Raw genomic sequence first — 18,484 nt, 5'->3', positions numbered from 1 at the left:
GAGAAAAGCCTCTACATCCTTACATTTGCCCTCTAGTCATCCGTGCTTAGCCATTTCACTTCCTGTCGATCTCATTTTTGAGATGATTGTATTCCTTTCATCAATTAAATTCAATATTTCTTCTGTTACCCAAGCATTTCTACTAGTCCTCGTCTTTTTACCTACTTGATCCTCTGCTGCCTTCACTACTTCATCCCTCAGAGCTACCCATTCTTCTTCTACTGTATTTCTTTTCCCTATTCCTGTCAATTGTTCCCTTATGCTCTCCCTGAAACTCTGTACAACCTCTGGTTCTTTCAGTTTATCCAGGTCCCATCTCCTTAAATTCCCACCTTTTTGCAGTTTCTTTAGTTTTAATCTACAGTTCATAACCAATAGATTGTGGTCAGAGTCCACATCTGCCCCTGGAAACGTCTTACAATTTAAAACCTGTTTCCTAAATCTCTGTCTTATCATTAGATAATCTATCTGAAACCTGTCAGTGTCTCCAGGCTTCTTCCATGTATACAGCCTTCTTTTATGATTCTTGAACCAAGTGTTAGCTATGGTTAAGTTGTGCTCTGTGCAAAATTCTACCCGATGGCTTCCTCTTTCATTTCTTACCCCCAATCCATATTCACCTACTACATTTCTTTCTCTCCCTTTTCCGACTACCGAATTCCAGTCACCCATGACTATTAAATTTTCGTCACCCTTCACTATCTGAATCATTTCTTTTATTTCATCGTACATTTCTTCAATTTCTTCATCATCTGCAGAGCCATTTTTCACATCGAAAATAAATGTGCACACAGTTCTACAACATTTGCCACAATCTTGGAAATATTGATTCTGTACCCACCAAATTTGGATTACATAGAGAGAAGGATGTGCTCTGTCTGCTGGATTATTCATTACCTTCACATTTATTATATGGAGTTAATTAATAAACACTCAATGTTATCCCTAAATATGACACACTCCAGTCCCAAACTATGATACAGCAGTTTCCTAAAAGTGTTACACTCTTTGTTTTTTTAATCATGCCGTTCTGTTCACCGAAAAGTGTGTTACTTGCTGCAATTGGCAATAATGCAGAAGTTGTGCTGTATTTCGTGCTATTGTTGTTAGGCCAATAATGCAGCAGTTGTTGTGCTTTATTTCATGCTATTGTTGACATTAGTGCATCAAAAGCAGCAGCAGAGGATATAAACCGTGCTGCAGTTTTGAAGTTAGTGGTGTACTGCTATTCCTCTCAGGTCTCTTTTACAGGTAGGCCTAAGTATAGGTTTCATCTAAAATAGGCCCCAACTGTTCTTAAATTTATTTTATGCCAATTTTATACAATATTAAATTGGAATATTTTGGGTCATGACAGGAACAGTATGAGACCTTCATATAAGAAAAAAGGAAGGCCATATAGTATAGGAGATATTTCTTCAGTCATAAAAGAGGTGGACGATGGAGCTTCACTCCGGCAGGTAGCATTGAAATATAAAATGGATAAAATGTTCCTGCACAGAAGGGTACATGGTACTCACTCAGGTGTGCAAGGTAGAAAAACAGACTTGACAGCAGATCAAGAAACAACTTTATCTAATCACTTGAAGACACTTGCTAAATGGGGATTTCCAAGGACAAAAGCTGAAGTGTTGCTGGTTGTTCAAGACTTTGTGGAACAAAATGGTTTGACCACTTGTTTTAAAGATGGAAAACCAGGTTCAAAGTGGTTCAGACATTTCTGTTCGCGAAATTCATTAACACTGAAGAAGCCGGAAACTCTTGAAATGAATCGTACAAAAGCTACAGGTGATCCTTTTATTATTTATGATTACTATGATAAATTAGAAGCAATATTGGAAGAGCTGGACATCAAAGATAAACCAGCCAATGTATGGAAAATGGATGAGGCATACTTTTCAGCTGATCCTTCCAGGCAGACGTCCCAACTCTCCCGATTTAAGCGGGAGACTCCTGATTTTTCATTCTTCCTCTCGATCTCCCGACAGTGAAGACCAATCTCCCTATTTTCGGAGCAGTTTCAATGCTTTCCTTACTATGGTTGTGCCTTAAAAACAGGTGTCTATGGGAATTGTAGTAGTGAAATCGTGAAGCTAAAAGAACGAATTTCAAGTTTACAAATGGACGTTTTAAGATATGACATTTCGCGTTTAACTCTTTGGAGCACGGTGGTATACATAGTATACCACCTTTTGAAAATTTTCTTGGCTCTTTGCACAGTGGTTTAACTGCACGACCACCACTCTAATATGCTCACCTAGTTCTCTACTTATCAGACAGATGGCACTCACTGCCTATAAGGAATCAGTTCCCGCCAAGAATTGCATAGATTACAACTGTGAAAGCTGCGTGCTGAGTTGTGCATGGTTTTTGCGTGTGAATAGTGGTTTATAACGAATTTCTTGTTGCGCCTGTGTTTTTTCCATATCTTGGACGTCACAGCTACGGTATGAACCCATGTATACATTCATATGCACAATCTTCCGTTATTTATATACAATTTATTTTGGTGGTATATTATTTGTACCACCGTGCATGTAGCAGTATTCTATTGCATTTCGTTTCCTAGTATAAAATTCGAAATCCTCCGCTACAAAGTTTAGTTTTTAATTGTGTTGTGACTTATTTTAGCTCTTTCTCCATTTTGTTTTGCTTACGTATTCTTTACTTGGATTCAGGCTGTTGTTTGAAAATGAAAATGTCAAGAAGAGGCTTACGAGATGAAGAAATCGAACGATTATTGTGTGAAATTCCATCAGACGAGGATTCCACTGTTGACACCACAGATGACGAATCTGATTATGAAGCAAGCATTGTTGCGGAGGCTATTGTGTCGTCTGAAGGCGAAGTTTCAGAGAGCGAGGAAGAAAGTGAGTCCACTCCGCCAAAACGCGCTGCTGACACAGCGCCAACTTGGGGACAACAATTCAATGCTACCTCAGGAATGCAGTTCGACAGTGAATCAGGACCAAGTGCTTTTATTAGGGACATTGATGATCCAGAACCTATCGATATATTCGAAAAAATATTTCCAAAAGAGCTAGTTGAGCTAATCGTTTTCCAAACAAATTTATATGCGACGCAATCTGGCAAGTCTTTCACTCCAACAACTGACAATGAAATACGAACTTTCCTGGGAATCAACATTTTGATGGGTATAAAGCGTATGCCAGCATACAGAGACTACTGGTCTAGTGCCCCAGAACTTCATGATCGTTATATTGCATCTCTGATGGCAGTAAATCGGTTTGGATGGTTACTGAGGAACATTCATCTGAATGATAACACATTGCATCCAGAAAAAGGACACCCAGGTTATGACAAACTGTACAAGCTGCGACCAGTGATCAAGATACTATCTGAATCTTTTTCCAAGTGTTACCAACCCAGCAAACACCTAGCAATTGATGAGTCAATGATCAAATTCAAAGGCCGCAACAGTATGAAACAATACATGAGAGATAAACCCATAAAGCGTGGTTACAAAGTGTGGATGCTGTGTGACAAGACCTCTTACAACTTGAAATTTGATATTTACACCGGAAAAGTAGGTGACACAGTGCAAACAGGCCTTGGGGAGCATGTAGTGCTGAGTTTGTCCTCTGAACTCGTAAATAAAGGCCATTATCTTTATTTCGACAACTATTTCAATAGCTATAACTTGTTGGCTGGTTTACAGCAGAGAAACATATATGCCTGTGGGACAGTTCAACCAACAAGGAAACATTTACCCAAATTAAAAACAGACAAAGAATTAAGCAGAGGTGAATTTGACTGGAGGGTCAGCAACTGTGGCATCCTCTACTTGAAGTGGAAAGATAAGAGAGCTGTTCATCTCCTTTCAAATTTTCACAGTCCTGAAGTTACTACAGTGACTCGCCGTGAAAGAGATGGTTCACGCATAGAGCTACCTTGTCCTCAAGCAGTGATGGATTACAATGCACACATGAACAATGTCGACAAGTTCGACCAACTGAAAAAATCATATGAAATAAGCCGGAGAAGTAAAAAGTGGTGGCACCGAATATTCTTTCACCTGCTTGATGTCAGTATCGTCAACAGCTATATAATTTGGAAGGAACTAGGCGATAGAGAAAAAATGACTGCCAAAGTCTTCAGGATGAGTATCCTGCAAAGCTTAGTAACCCAGAAAACACCATTGAGGCCATCTAGACTTCATGAGAGTCAAGTCCACGTAAAGAAAAACAAGCCATATGTTTCCTCACGCCAGCGTCTCGACAATTCATCCCACCAGCCAGAGCGTACTACCGCCAGACGTTGTGCGAAATGCAGTACAAAAAAGAAGCAAGTGCGCACTTTCTGGATGTGCGCTGAATGCAAAGTGCCTTTGTGCCTTAGCAAAACAAAAAGGTGCTTTCAAGATTTTCACAAAAAGGAATAAGAAACATATTTTATTTGTAAGGTTTGTAATTTGATTTTGTATTGTAAATGACCAATTGCCAGAAATAAAATTATTTTACATTAATTATACTAATTATTACTGCTTAGAGTAGAATTTAAAGGTGAGTTACAAGCACAAACCAAGATATCTCAAAAACTTTAGGTACGGCCCTAAGTGGCATGGTGGTATATTATATATACCACCATCTAAAACCAAAATCAATACAATAAAAAATTTTAATTCATGTTTTCCTTTATTAGCAACCCCACCAGACATAGAAAATGCATGTTTTATTAAAAAATTAATTAAACATAAAATCTGTGCATCAAAGAGTTAAGAAACGAAAATGCTGAGCAGCTGAAAGTCCCTCGCAACATGGAGCCACTTGTAAATAATCAGTCACATTACTCGACAAACAAGAGTAAAATTTACGAAAATATGTGTTGCGTGCGTAAAAAGTACAACACTTACCACAGTGACAGGATGTGCTTAGCTTGTACTAAAATATCAAAAGTTGCGGAAAGGAGACATGCATAATCGGAGAAATTCCAGTGTGTAGCAACTACATCTAACGAACAAAACGCAACGTTGAGTCGAAAAGTTTCAGGACTCTGCTACTGTGGACATCGTGTCTGTAAAGGAATTATGTGCATAAAGTGTAAAACTGTGTTTAATTTCTCTTGTGTAAATGTGAACTCTAAACAAAAGGTCTGGCTGTGCATGGAAGACGAGTTAGGACTAGACTTGAATAACAGAGACTGTACTTACGATATAATCGATGTGCTCATTGATGAGGTTAAAGAATTAAAAAGTAAATCTGATGAGCTCCCACGACAGAAGTTACAAAATGATGGTGAAATACTCAGTGACAAAAAAAAGGTTCCAAATCATGCGAAAACAGATACTCTATAAACGAAATCGCTGCAAAAACCAATCAGTATATTACGCCTAAAACAACATCTAAAGCTGTGAAAAAAATTGCGAATGATTCCTCGTTATACATTACGACAAGGAACAGGTTTGATGTGCTACAAAAAGATTTGAAAATCCTGCCCCTTCGATATATTGGTGGATGACAAGGTATGGCTGCTACTTGGTAGATCGGTGCGGTGGCTGTCTGGAGCCGTAGTAGGCGTAGCTCGCGCTTCGTATCTACAAGGAAGCAAGGAACTTATCGTTGGCAGCGTTCGGAGACAAATGAATATCTTTCAACTAGTGCCAATTTCCTCCGCTTCTGGTAGCACCAGCGCAATCGTAAAGTTATCGTGGACAAGGAGTAGTCGATAGTTGTTCCAAGCGAAGTGATTAGCATTGTTGTGTCTAAAAGGCAGTGTTGCCAAGTTAGGGGATTTCCCCCTAAATTTAGGGGGAATTAAGCTGCCTAGGGGGAAGTTACATAAATGTTTCAGGGGGAAAAATATTTAGGGTTACTACCCTCCCCTCCCCTCCCCGCCCCTCGACAATATCATTCTTGACTCCCTTTTACCGCCCCACTACCCCACTTGCTTACCCGACGGTGTGATAAATTATTTAGGGGAATTTGAAGTGCAATATAGAGGGAAACGGTACGCGAGGGTTGGCGTCACTACAGGCGTCTAAAGCTAGCGAAATGAGGGTTAGCACAATTACCGGACCTAACGATAGATGGCTCTAGCGTCAAGCTACCATGATCCTTTGCGAGTCCAGGTGTCTGGGTCACGATAAACTACAGGATCAAACGAATAAACGATCGATAACTCTACGGTCACGTTACCATGATCCATGGCGAGTCCATGCTGCCGGCAAATATGCTGCTCGAGTGCTCATGCTTCAGGCTCGGGTGATCTTTTGTTGTGTGTAGTTGTGTTAAATATGGAGTTCGTAGTGAAGTGTGAGACATGTGAAAAGAGTTTTACCAGCCTTCAAGCACGTGCATCCCGTGTCAAATGGGTCCACGAAACACCATCTAGTTACTAGTGTGTTGTGTGTTTGCAAAGTTTTCGTGATTCACATAATTTAAACAGGCATGTTAGGGTCCATGAGAACGAAACTTGCAAATATACATGCCCAGTTTGTGAGTGCAAAATCGATAAGAAGGGTGCTCCAGAACATTTTTTGCAACATGGTTTTCCCATGGAAATGGAGACTTCAAAATTTAGTAATAGTGCAATGTTCGAACAGTGGAAGACAAAAACTGAAAAGGAAACTTATTCCAAGTTTATTAAGCAACGTGGACAAAAAACTAATCAACAGGATATTATTATAAATGAATACTGTTGCCACCGGAGTGGTGTTTTCACATAAAAGAGCCAAGGTGTTCGTGCGGTAAAGGTCCGAGGCTTCAGTAAAATTGATGCTTATTGTCCAGCAGCAATAATGACACAGACATTAACCAGTGGGGAGATTATTGTAAATTTACAGAAAATTCGTGTACTGCATGAGAGAGAAGTTGGCAGGCAGTCGCTGACAAAAGAAGACAAGAAAGAATTTGCTTCTAAGATTGCAATGGGGGTACCACTAGAAGACATTCTCGACGAGATAGGGGCTAGTATTGAAGATACATTGTGCAGGAGAGACTTACCTACAAGGAAAGATCTGCACATCATTCAGATGTACAATTTGAACGATGATGGTGTGCTAAATAACGAATACTGCATTAGTGTAGATTCATGGGTGGCACATATGGAAACAAATTCAAATTTTGTTAAGTTGTATAAGCCACAAGGCAGCGTACTACCTGAGTTCCCTCAGTTTGACAAAAAGATTTTTGTTTGATTCTGTCAAATGACAGTCAAATTGAGTTACTGAAAAAATACGGCAATGATGTGATTTGCGTTGACGGTACACTTAGTACAAACAGCTACAATTTCCAGCTGTATACTTTATCAGTGTTGGACGATTCATGGGGAGGCTTTCCATATGCCTTCATGATATCTAGCAGGGGAGACAGAGTAGCCATGCAAATTTATTAAGTGAGGAATCCATAAGCCCGAAGTGGTTCATGTCACACATGGATGATTGTTTCTTGGAGCTAGTCAGCTGTGCTGCTCCTGGCACATTGACAGTGCGTGGAGGCAGCATATTAACAAATTCGAAGGCCAGGAAAATCAGATTGCAAAATACAAGAAAATTAAAACGTTAATGTTCGAAAGAGAAAGTATAACTTTCGAAATTATGAGACGCAATCTGAGAGAGGAATTACGCTCAGAGAGGGAAACTCACAGCTTTGCTGTATATTTTGAGAAATTTTTAAGTCAGCCCGATCGGTGGGCGTATTGTTACAGACTGAATGCAGGAATCAACACAAATATGGCGTTGGAAAATCTACACAGAAATTTGAAACATATTTATTTGAAAGGGAAGAAAGTAAAGTGATCCATGCCCTTATGAGATTCCTCAATTTTAGGATGTGTGTTCGCCTAATAGCTATCTACAGCGGTAAACTGACAAATAAGCTCTCAATGTTAAACATTTTTAACATTGACATTCACAACCACGACCTCTCATCCAGTATGGACAAAATCAAAGAAGCTCTCAGTTCTGAGGGTACGTCACAACGAGTCATTGCCTCTCTCTGAAAAACTTGTAACTGTTAGTACAGTGTTGTGGAATGTCATGTCATGCAGCAACACCGAATTTTATTCGGTGTCAAAAAACTTACACTCGTGCAGTTGTGGTTTACGGTGCAAGGACTGTGACCATTGTATACATGTGTTCAGTTGCATTTGTGCGGACTCTAGCATTTCGTGGAACATGTGTAAACATGTTCATTTGGTATGTCGAGTTATTAAACAAATGGGAACTGTTACTCAAAGTTCCAGGACAAATAGTGAAGCAGCTGCTATTATTCCATGTGCTGAAGCAGCTGCACTTGTGCAGCAGTTGTCTAGTCCAGCACGGACTAAAAAGACAGTTGACGCAAGTGATTTGGAGCATAGAAAAGCATCTTTAGTGACAAAACTGTCCGAAATGGTGCAGGGTGTTAAGTCCAATGCAGGACTTGAGGCACTGGAGAGGCACATAGCACCTCTGCAGTTTATTATTAATTCTGCAGAGAAAGCCAGTGACAGCTTTCCAGAAGTACCTGCCATTGTGCAGGAACCTTCAAATAAAAAAGTACTTCCACGTAGCTAAGAAATCAAAACTTAGCAATCCGCCACGGTCTGAACGTGATGCAATTGCATTTTCAATGGTCACAGGACTGCCCCAAGACCATACTTTGTAAATATGTCAACTTTTTCATAAAGGATGATGTGGTTATATAGTATAAGACCAGGTTGATACACACCTCCTCTACAAATGTTTGTGCTTAGTGTTGACATGTATGGCTAAGCTTCTGCCTAGTATAATAAGATTGAAAAATCATATTTATGCCCGAAGATATCTTTTTCTTTTAAGGTAGGCCCCTACTTCCTTTTTGTGAAGATAGGTGCTTTGTAGATGAGGCTCTTTAAATATTGGTCCACAAGGGTCTCTGTTTGGCATGCTTTATTATTCTTATGAACTACTTCTGGGATGTTTTTCTGCTAATCATGTGCTTCTCCTAAAAGATAATTACATTAGTAGTGACTGAATAGTACATTGTGATAACAGGTGTAAACTTAGTATTACAACAAATGTGAGTGTATTTAACTTTTTATTTATATTGTTCAGGTGCATTGAAATTTGACGGTCACTTTTTTAAAAGAATTTGTTGTTACCCTTTTAGTTCGGAACCACTGCGTTACTTTGTATTACATCTGCAACTGTTTAGATATCACCTGATTTAATCAGTACAGGCTATTTGTATTGTCTGTAGAAACTACTGCACAGTTTCATTGGTTACGTTTTCCTCCCAGATCATGGACATAAAATTGGCAGAATGGCTCTAAAGAATTGATGTTTGGTCAACTGTAGGCCTATAGTTGTGTTTTATTTGTGTGTGTGTGTGTGTGTGTGTGTGTGTGTGTGTGTGTGTCATTAGTGTGATCTGTTGACAAACATTGTGATAAGAATGACTGTTTGGTAGCCTCTTATTCTGTAGTTATTTCCTGTCTGCAGTAGATTATCATGATTAATTGTACCAAAAAGTTTACCAAGAATATCGATTAATATGCTAGAAACATGTTGCTGCTTATGTACCACAGTTAGTATTTCATATAGGAAAGCAAAAATAGCTGATTGGGTTGACCTGCCATGCAATGAATCACTTTTCTTTAGGAAGGCTGTTAATCTCCTGCAGGACAGTTTCTCCAGAATTTTGCCAAAACCTTGACAAAACTGAAACAGGCTTACTGTTTGCAACTTCACATTTGTATGCTTGTATAGGGTTTTTAAATGAAAATGTAGTCTATTGTTATACCTGCTTTTGTGTCCTGATGGTTGGTAATCAGGTGACAGTGTTGTATTTGAAAGTGTGAGTGTCAATTTGTTAAATAATTGTTAAATTTAACAGCATTACTGTGGGTCTGTTATTTTACTGTTATCCTCATAAAGGTTTTTCAGTTGTGATCTAGTACACTATACATGTTTCTTTTTTGATGATTTTCCAAGTTGCTTCAGTCTTGTTCCTGCCTGTTTATTCACCATTTTTATTTTATTTGCTTTTGATGACACTTGTCTAAGTATTTGTTTATCTTGTTAAAGATATAAATAATATATTTCCACATTTGACTGGTTTTGACAAAATCTAGTTATCGTATTGAATGTGGGTCCGCCTTTAGCAAGTACAGATTATTTTAGTTTCTCACCCAAACATGTTTCACCACAGTTGTGGCATCTTCAGTGGGCTTTGCTATTTATTTTCTGGAAATAGATAATATATTTGCACTCAGAATTCTTAACACAGGAGTTTGTGCTTTGAAAAGGATTCAGTTTACCTTTGAGTTACATTGAATTCGCCCTGTGGCTGTCAGTCAACAAGACCATTGTCTAGAACGAAGGATCATTGTGTTCTCAGTTCTGTTGCACGATTTGTGTACTCAGTAGTAGCTGTTGGTTGCGTATCTTGGAGGTGTTGATTATTTTTCGTGCAGAATGGCAAAGAAATATAATGCAGTGTTCAGAAACGTGTATAAGGAAGAGTTTCCGTGTTTAAGTGAATCGAGGAAGGGACAAACTTACACATTTTGTAGTGTATGTAGATGTGACTTTTCAGTAGCTCATGGCGGGAAATGCAACATTCTTAAACATGTGCAAACTAAAAGACACCAAGAGAGTGTCCATTGTGTAGAACGGAACCAGAAACTTCTCGTGTAAACCCCAAAATATAGATTCTGTGACGAGTGACGAGGCTTTTATTTACCGCATTTATTGTAGAGCATAACTTGCCTATAAACTGTGCCAACCACGCTAGGCCTTTGTTTCGCAAAATGTTTCCCGATTCTGAAATTGTGAAACGATATGGGTGCGCCAGAACAGAAGCGACCGGTATCCTTACGGAAATGTGCATGGATGAAAAAGCGAAAGTTATTACTCACTTGCAGTCAAATCCATCTCCTATTGCTACCGATGGTAGTAATAAAACGGACTTTAAGTTATATCCTATTATCGTATCATTCTTCAGCCCTGAACTCCGTGATATTTAAAATTGCCTACTCTCTGTGCCTAATTTAAAAGGGGATGCCACTGGAGCTAATATTGCAGATCTTCTACTTTCAACTTTACGTGAATTCCGTATTCCATTAAAAAACGGTCTGGCTTTTGGCGCCGATAATGCTCCTGTAATGGTAGGGCTAAAGAAGGGTATGGTAGGATGTTTGAAGCAAGAAATTGCTAACTTAATCATTGTAGGCTGTTCTTGTCACCTTGCTGCTGAGAAGGGGGCGGCATGTTTGCATTTAAACGTTGAAGAAAATATTATTGACATATTTTATTATTCGGAAAGGAGTGCAAAGAGGAAAGAAAAATTAGTAAGTTTCAAACTTTACATGACATAGAAATGAGGAAAATTCTGAAACATAAGCCTACACGATGGTTATCGCTGAAAAGATGTTTGGATAGGATTTTGGAGCAGTGGGACCCTTTGGTTAGTTTGTTCAAGAGTGAAATTGTAAGTAAGGATTCTGAAATGGAAACTTCGAAGAATTATAAAATTCCAAAACATACTCAAAATGTAGATGTGTCTACTTCGTATCACAAGTCCAAGCACTGTGATAAGATTTCATCACACTCCTCACTTAAAAGAAAAACTCAATCATCAGTTTTACAGAAAACCATTGACACTGGACCATGCTTTATCATGTGAGGAACGACTGTTCATGTTACTGTCATCAAATTTACATAAATTTTTATGCCTTTTCCTTTCAAGTTTTATGCCTGTCTTTGAGAGCCCAAATGTAGCTCTTCAGTCAAGTGCCCCACATATCCACTTATTGAGGTCAGTTTTGGAGGAACTATTGAAGAATGTGATGCCAAGATTTCTGAGACCACTCATCATTAAAACCTCCAGCTCTCTTATTGATGTAGATTATCACACTCCAGCAAATCAAAAGGATGATTGTGATCTGACGATAGGGAATTCTACATTTGCTTTGGTGACCACTTTGAAGCCTGAGGAAAAGTCTATATTCTTTATGCCTGTAAGAAAATGTTTGTTATCAACATATGATTACATGACACACAAATTTCCATTCAAAAGTTTTAATGCATGCAGAAGTTGCAAATATTTCTACAATTGGCAAAGCATCATTTTCCAGCCTTAGATTTTTTATAAACAGATTTCCTAATATTCTGACTAGCGAAAGTGAACACTTAGATACAGAAGTTGATATTCTTCACTCTCAGTTCTGTAACTTTCAGATGGAAGAAACCAACTTCGCAGCAGAGAGAATTGACATTCAGTGGGCGTTGGTAGATCAGAAGAAATCAGCTGATGGGGTTCTTCAATATGATAAAACTTGCAAAGGTGATGCTGGCTATTTTGTCAATTCCACATAGTAATGTGGAATGTGAGAGAATTTTTAATACAGTTACAAAGACTGAAACTCAGTTCAGGTCCATGCTTTCAGAAACGTCTTTGGAGAAATTTTTGATTTTAAAATCAGTTCAAAAAGGCAAGTGCTTTGAGCAGTAATTTAGTTCCGAGTTTTCGGAGAAAGCTAAGTCAGCTACGGGTGTGTTGAATAAATAACTACTTTTATCAGACAAATTCAGACTGATAAACTACTCAGATTATTTGCTAAGCCTAACATGAACATCCTGTATAAAATTGATTTAAATTTGGGAAAGATGTCTTACAGATATAAGATGCCATGCAAATATGGGTTGCATTATGAAATGAAAATGTGTGATCATTTAACAGTGATTTATTCATGCAAAAACTGAGCTAATGTCAAAATAGAAATCTAATATATGTTAATTTGTTTCCTCGGTCATAATTTCAAACTGTAGTTCTCTCGAGAGTGCTTCATTTGAATGTGTGCGAATCCAAAGAAACCTGCAGAGCTCATCATTCATATTGTTCAGCATGTTGAATGATAAATTATACAGTCTGAAGGCTCAGGCATATCCATTATTTAGTATTTACATGTAAGTAATAAAGCAAATGTAATTGAATTGTTAAAGTTATTGAATTATTGCAACTTTAATCGTCAGGGATGTGTTGTAATTCACTATAGTACACCGCTAAAATTCTCCTGATTTTTCACTTTTGAAAGTTGGCATGTCTACTTCCAGGGTACGAGCTGTTGGAGGTATTGGTCAGAAGTTTTTCCGGGATATTCAGGGTTCTGGAAAAAACAGTGCTTGCTTGTGTGTCAGCTGCAGGCAGGGCTCTTCCACCACTTATCATTTTTGAGGGAGTGCACCTATGGAGCTCCTGGCAGGAAGCACGTGATTTATCTGGCACATTTTATTCAACTGCTGTTAATGGTTTCATGCCGTCATCAATCTTTTCGGGCTATTTGAGTCATTTCTGTGACACTGTGAAAGAGAGACCTTTACTTCTACTGTTGGATGGTCATCGTAAGTCATTTAGATCCCACAGTAATTGAAAAAGCAAGGAATGAGAGAATTGCAATCGTGAAGCTGCCCCCATATACAACTGACCAGCTGCAATCTTTAGACAAGTGTTGCTTCAAGCCTTTTAAGGACACTTTGAATACTGAGTTGATTCAGTGGCAAAAAAGCAATCAGAGAAAACCATCTGAATCAGAATTTGTGGCTCTTGTGTGTAAAGTATGGCCAGATGCTTTGAAACCTAAAAACATATCATCAGGCTTCAAGAACACAGGAATCTGCCCCTATGACAGGTCGCGGTATCCTGTTCATCGACCAGATCCTGAAAAATTACACAGATATAATATCCAAAACAAAACTGACACGAACACGAACAAATCCACAAATATCAGTGAGCCAGAAGTTGAAGCTCGTAGTTCTGAAAAAAATAGTGTAACCCCTGTTTGCAGCAGTGAATCATCAGCAAGTTTTGAAAATTTATTCCTCCAGAGAAAAAAAAAGAAACTGAGAAATCTGTGACCAAACGTAGTCGCATCAACCCAATGTCACAAGTAATAACTTTAGAAGGATACAGCAAACTCATTGCTGAAAACGAAAAGCCTCCAAACAACAAAGGATTAGGCCAAAGCCAAAAGCAGAAGACTAGGAAAGTTATGCCTACAGCCAAAACTACTGCAAATACACAAAAAGAGTAGGCCTAAGGAGACTGATTCAGATTCCGACATCTCTTTGAAGAGCTACGACAGCCTTGACGATGTCTATTTGTTAGAAGAATCCACACCAGATCCTGTTGTAATGACTAATCAACACATGTAACTAAAGGAGATTATATTTTGGCTAAATTTCAAGGAGGGAAGAGAAATTCTTACAGCTATAGGTGTGTGTGCGCACCATTCAAAAAATATTAGAAAATTATCTTGAAGTTACGGCTCTAGAGTCTGTACACAAGGACAAAACAGTTTTTAAATTAAATGAAAAAGACATTTCTCTGATTGATAAGAGTGATTTGATAGGGAAATTGCCAATTCCTCATGTTGCTGCTTGCTGGTTTTGGAAATATGACACGAGGGATCTGTTTTGTGTTTAACAGTCCTGTTGATGTTCATGGAAAAAAAATAAGACAGTGATTCTCTTCTGTGCATTTGTTATTTTTGTGTCAGTGTCAATATATCAAGTATAATTGTTAACAGTTTCTACTCATTGTAGCTTAACTAAATGTTGAAAATAGAAGAAACAAATGAAGTTTTTGTAGTTGACACAGACATTCATTTCATGCCACAAATATCCTTAAAAAATCTGTGAAAGAAAACTCCCAGTTATACATAAGTATCATTTTTTGTGTGCTCTATCTCATTTTTAAGACCTCAGTCTCCTATGTTCATTGTACTTAGGAATATCTCATGTGCATCGTATTTTGAACCAGTCATATCATATTTAAGATTTTCAGGCCAAAAAAATGATAGTGTTTTATTTATTTGTGGTTTAGATTTGCAGTTCTAAAGAATTAAACACAGTGCAATTTTAACCCTTTCGCGGGCTGTGCGAGATATACTTCCCACTAATGGTAATCCTTTACTGCATTCATGTAAATACGTGTTCCCACTTTCATATGCTCCTGGCCCCTAATGGTAGTCCACTGCACTAGCTCTGGTTTCTGTTTGTTGCTAAACATAGCTTTTAGGGCTGTGGGAAGTATATATCCCACCAAATAATGGTATTCCCAGGGTTCTTGGGAAGTATGCTTACCACCAAAAGTCGTTTCTGAAAGAGGCTCGGGAAATATATATACCACAATGTCTTTTGTGGTCCTTGGGAAGCATACTTACCACAAACGTCAAGGTACCACAATGCTTCTGTGAATACGTCTTACCACCGCTGTATTTGCCTGACATCTTGTGGTAGTACACTGTACCAGTTGTATGAAAACTGCTACAACAATCAGTTTGTGTGTATCGTGGGATCACTACTGTTGTCGGAAGAGTTTGCTTCGCTTCTGAAGTATATGTCTGAGCAGCTCATAGCTTTACTGTTTTCACATTGTGGTAAGTAAATTTTAATATTGGTGGCAAATATAATTGGAATATACGAGGGTCGGTCAAAAAGTAATGCCTCCCATTTTTTTTCCTACTTAAAGAAATTAAGTTAAGTGAAAAATTTGAATTTGGCGCCATTCCTCAAACCTTCTTCTGCAATCCACTGCAGTAGTAACTTTCTGTGTCAACAGGTGGCAGCACAGCAGAAGTTTGTAAGATGGCCGACATCGATGTTCGTTTGAGACAGCGTTGTGTGATTGAATTCTTGAATGCAGAAGGTGAAACGCCCATACGCATTCATGAAAGACTGAAGAAGGTGTATGGTGTTGTGACAGTGGATGTCAGCACTGTTAGACGATGGGTTCGTCGTTGTAAGGAAGCTGAAGGGCAAACACCGTTGACTGACGAAAAGCGGAGCGGCAGGCCGGTGAGTGCAGTGACTCCACACAACATTCAGCAAGTTGATGACATCATTCGTGGTGACCGTCGGGTGACTGCAGATGAAGTGTGTCGCATTATTTCTCTTAGTAAAGGCAGTGTGATCACGATTATTAAACAATTGGGGTACTCAAAAGTTTGTGCACGGTGGGTTCCAAGAATGTTAACCGATCAGAATAAAGAGGCAAGGAAAACAATAGCCTCCCAACACTTGCAGCGCTTCCGTTTGGAGGGAGATGAGTTTCTGAAAAAAATTGTGACCGGGGACGAAACATGGGTGCATTTTTTTGAACCCGAATCAAAGAGGCAGTCAATGGAGTGGCGTCACACAAGCTCGCCGAGGAAGAAAAAATTCAAAACTGTGCGATCGGCAGGGAAAGTTATGGCAACAGTTTTCTGGGATACAGAGGGTGTGATTCTGGTTGATTTTTTGGAGCAGGGATGCACAAAAAATTCTGTTCAATACGTCACAACCCTCAACAAACTTAAAGCACGTCTTCAGCGAGTTCGCCCAACAAAATCAATGGCAGATGTTCTTCTTTTGCATGACAATGCAAGACCACACACCAGTCGTCACACCTCTGACGAGATTGTCAAAATTGGATGGGAAGTTTTGCCTCATCCCCCATACAGCCCTGACCTGGCACCATCAGACTTCCATCTGTTCGGGCCACTAAAAGAAGCTCATCGTGGGATTCATTTTGAAGATGAGGAGGCCGTCAAAACATCCGTGCGTCAATGGCTTAGGAAGCAGAGCTGTGATTTTTACCGTGCTGGGATACATGCCCTTGTTCAAAGATGGAGCAAAACTGTAGAGATGGGCGGAGATTACATTGAAAAATGACAAAATGATCCTCAATGTTGTGATTTTCAACCTATGTAATTGCATTTAAATTTCCTGACAATTAAACGTAGAAAAAAAAATAGGAGGCATTACTTTTTGACTGACCCTCGTATTATCACTTATTGTTCGCCTCACAATCTTTCCTTTATTTTCATAGCAAGAATGTCAAAGAAGCACGCCTATACTAAGAAATAAACACCAGAAGAAGCACTGGAGTTGCTATTTGCACTACCTAGCGATCCTGAGGATTCTGAAATAGAAAGTGATGAAGCATCAGAAGATGAATTTGTTTCAGACATTGATCCTCTTGTTTGGTTCCACAACCTAATATCAATAACAGTGCAATCAATTCTTGCTCCATGGACGTCGATATTTCTAGTGACAGTACCGTAAGTGCAGAGGAGCCATTAGCGGAAGAGGAATGGTCCGATGACACTGCTGTTTTCGACTTTCTTCGCGTTGATACAAAAGGAGAACCAGTTGTCAACCACCCATTGACAAAACACAGCACAGAGAGAGACTACTTCCTTTCTTTATTTACCAATGAGATGCTGGAGTATGTGGTTCAGCAGACAAATCTGTATGCAGAGCAACAGAAACAAAAACGGCAATCTGGTCAGACTGTGCGTGAGTCAACAAATAACTGGACAAATTTATCTGTAGAGGAGTTACAGGCCTGGATTGGAATCAATATCTTGATGAGTGTGATTGTGTTGCCAAGTGTAGTGCACTACTGGAGTTCAGAACCTGCCTTAGGTCAACCTTACATATCGAAACCTATGACATGCAAACATTTCAAAAAGATATGTGAAACTATTCACATAAATGACAACAGGCTGAATCCTCCAAGAGGGCATCCAAACCACAATAAACTTCACAAGGTCAGACCCCTTATAACATTTCTGAGCAACACAATTTGTAAACCATACACTGCTAGTAAGGTATTGGCTGTGGATGAAAGCATGATACCTTTCAAGGGACAGTCTTCGCTCAAGCAGTATATGCCTCTCAAGCCAGTAAAACAAGAATACAAGGTACGATGTTTAGCAGATTCAAAGACTAACTATGTCATACAATTTGATATTTACACAGGAAAATCAAATGACGGATGTACAGAAAATTCTCTGGGAGAGCGTGTAGTCATTAGCCTCACCCAAGACCTGAAATATAGTAACAGTTTAGTAGCATTTGACAACTTCTTCACCACAGTGAATTTAATGCAAATGCTTTTGAACAATGGAATCTACTTTATAGTGACTGTCAGAGCAAACCGGAAAGGGCTTCCTTCAATGATGAAAGATAAATGTAGGGTAACTAGTCCAGTGAGTGAACAGGCACCAGTGAATGAACAGCACAGATATAAATTTAAAAAATAAGGTTTAAAAAGCCCTCCACTTTGTCTTCTACTGACCAATGGGGAGCTAGCTAAAAGCTGATTGGACCTCCACATCAAGCAACCTCAGCAGTACAAAATGGCGGATTGTTTGATGCATCTGAAGCTGTTGTTTACTGCTGTCTGATACTAAGGTAAGAGCTTCGGCTCAAGTCATTTTATTGGTGAATATTCATATTTTGATCAACTTTGTTGCTTGTTTTGTACCGTATGTACATACTGTAACAAATAAATAACATTTGTAAAGTTTATAAATAATGAAGAATGTTATATTTTGAGGTTGGGGGGTGTTCAGTAACTGGACACTTAAAATCAAGATTTGCCAATAAATGAACATCTGTTCATTCACAGGGATTTTTAACACTGCCTTCAAATCAGATGTAAATGGGCCTAAATGAACTGATTAATGGAGAAAATACATGCTAGGTTAAGTTTAAAATATCCTGTACTCCTCTGAC

General features: G+C 38.8%; 1 protein-coding gene across 1 annotated transcript; it reads left to right on the top strand.

The window, feature by feature from the left end:
* The first annotated feature begins 13,860 nt into the window (after positions 1-13,860).
* LOC126161239 (uncharacterized) lies at positions 13,861-18,009 on the top strand. Its single transcript, XM_049916980.1, has 3 exons — positions 13,861-14,009; positions 16,974-17,256; positions 17,437-18,009. Exons 1-3 carry the CDS (start codon positions 13,861-13,863, stop codon positions 18,007-18,009), a joined length of 1,005 nt encoding a protein of 334 aa, XP_049772937.1.
* Positions 18,010-18,484: the final 475 nt, after the last annotated feature.

Source organism: Schistocerca cancellata, chromosome 2 (genome assembly GCF_023864275.1).
Source record: "Schistocerca cancellata isolate TAMUIC-IGC-003103 chromosome 2, iqSchCanc2.1, whole genome shotgun sequence".
NCBI classification, from domain to species: domain Eukaryota; kingdom Metazoa; phylum Arthropoda; class Insecta; order Orthoptera; family Acrididae; genus Schistocerca; species Schistocerca cancellata.
The sequence above is the reverse complement of the archived record's forward strand: the minus strand, read 5'-3'. Positions and strand labels throughout refer to the sequence as shown.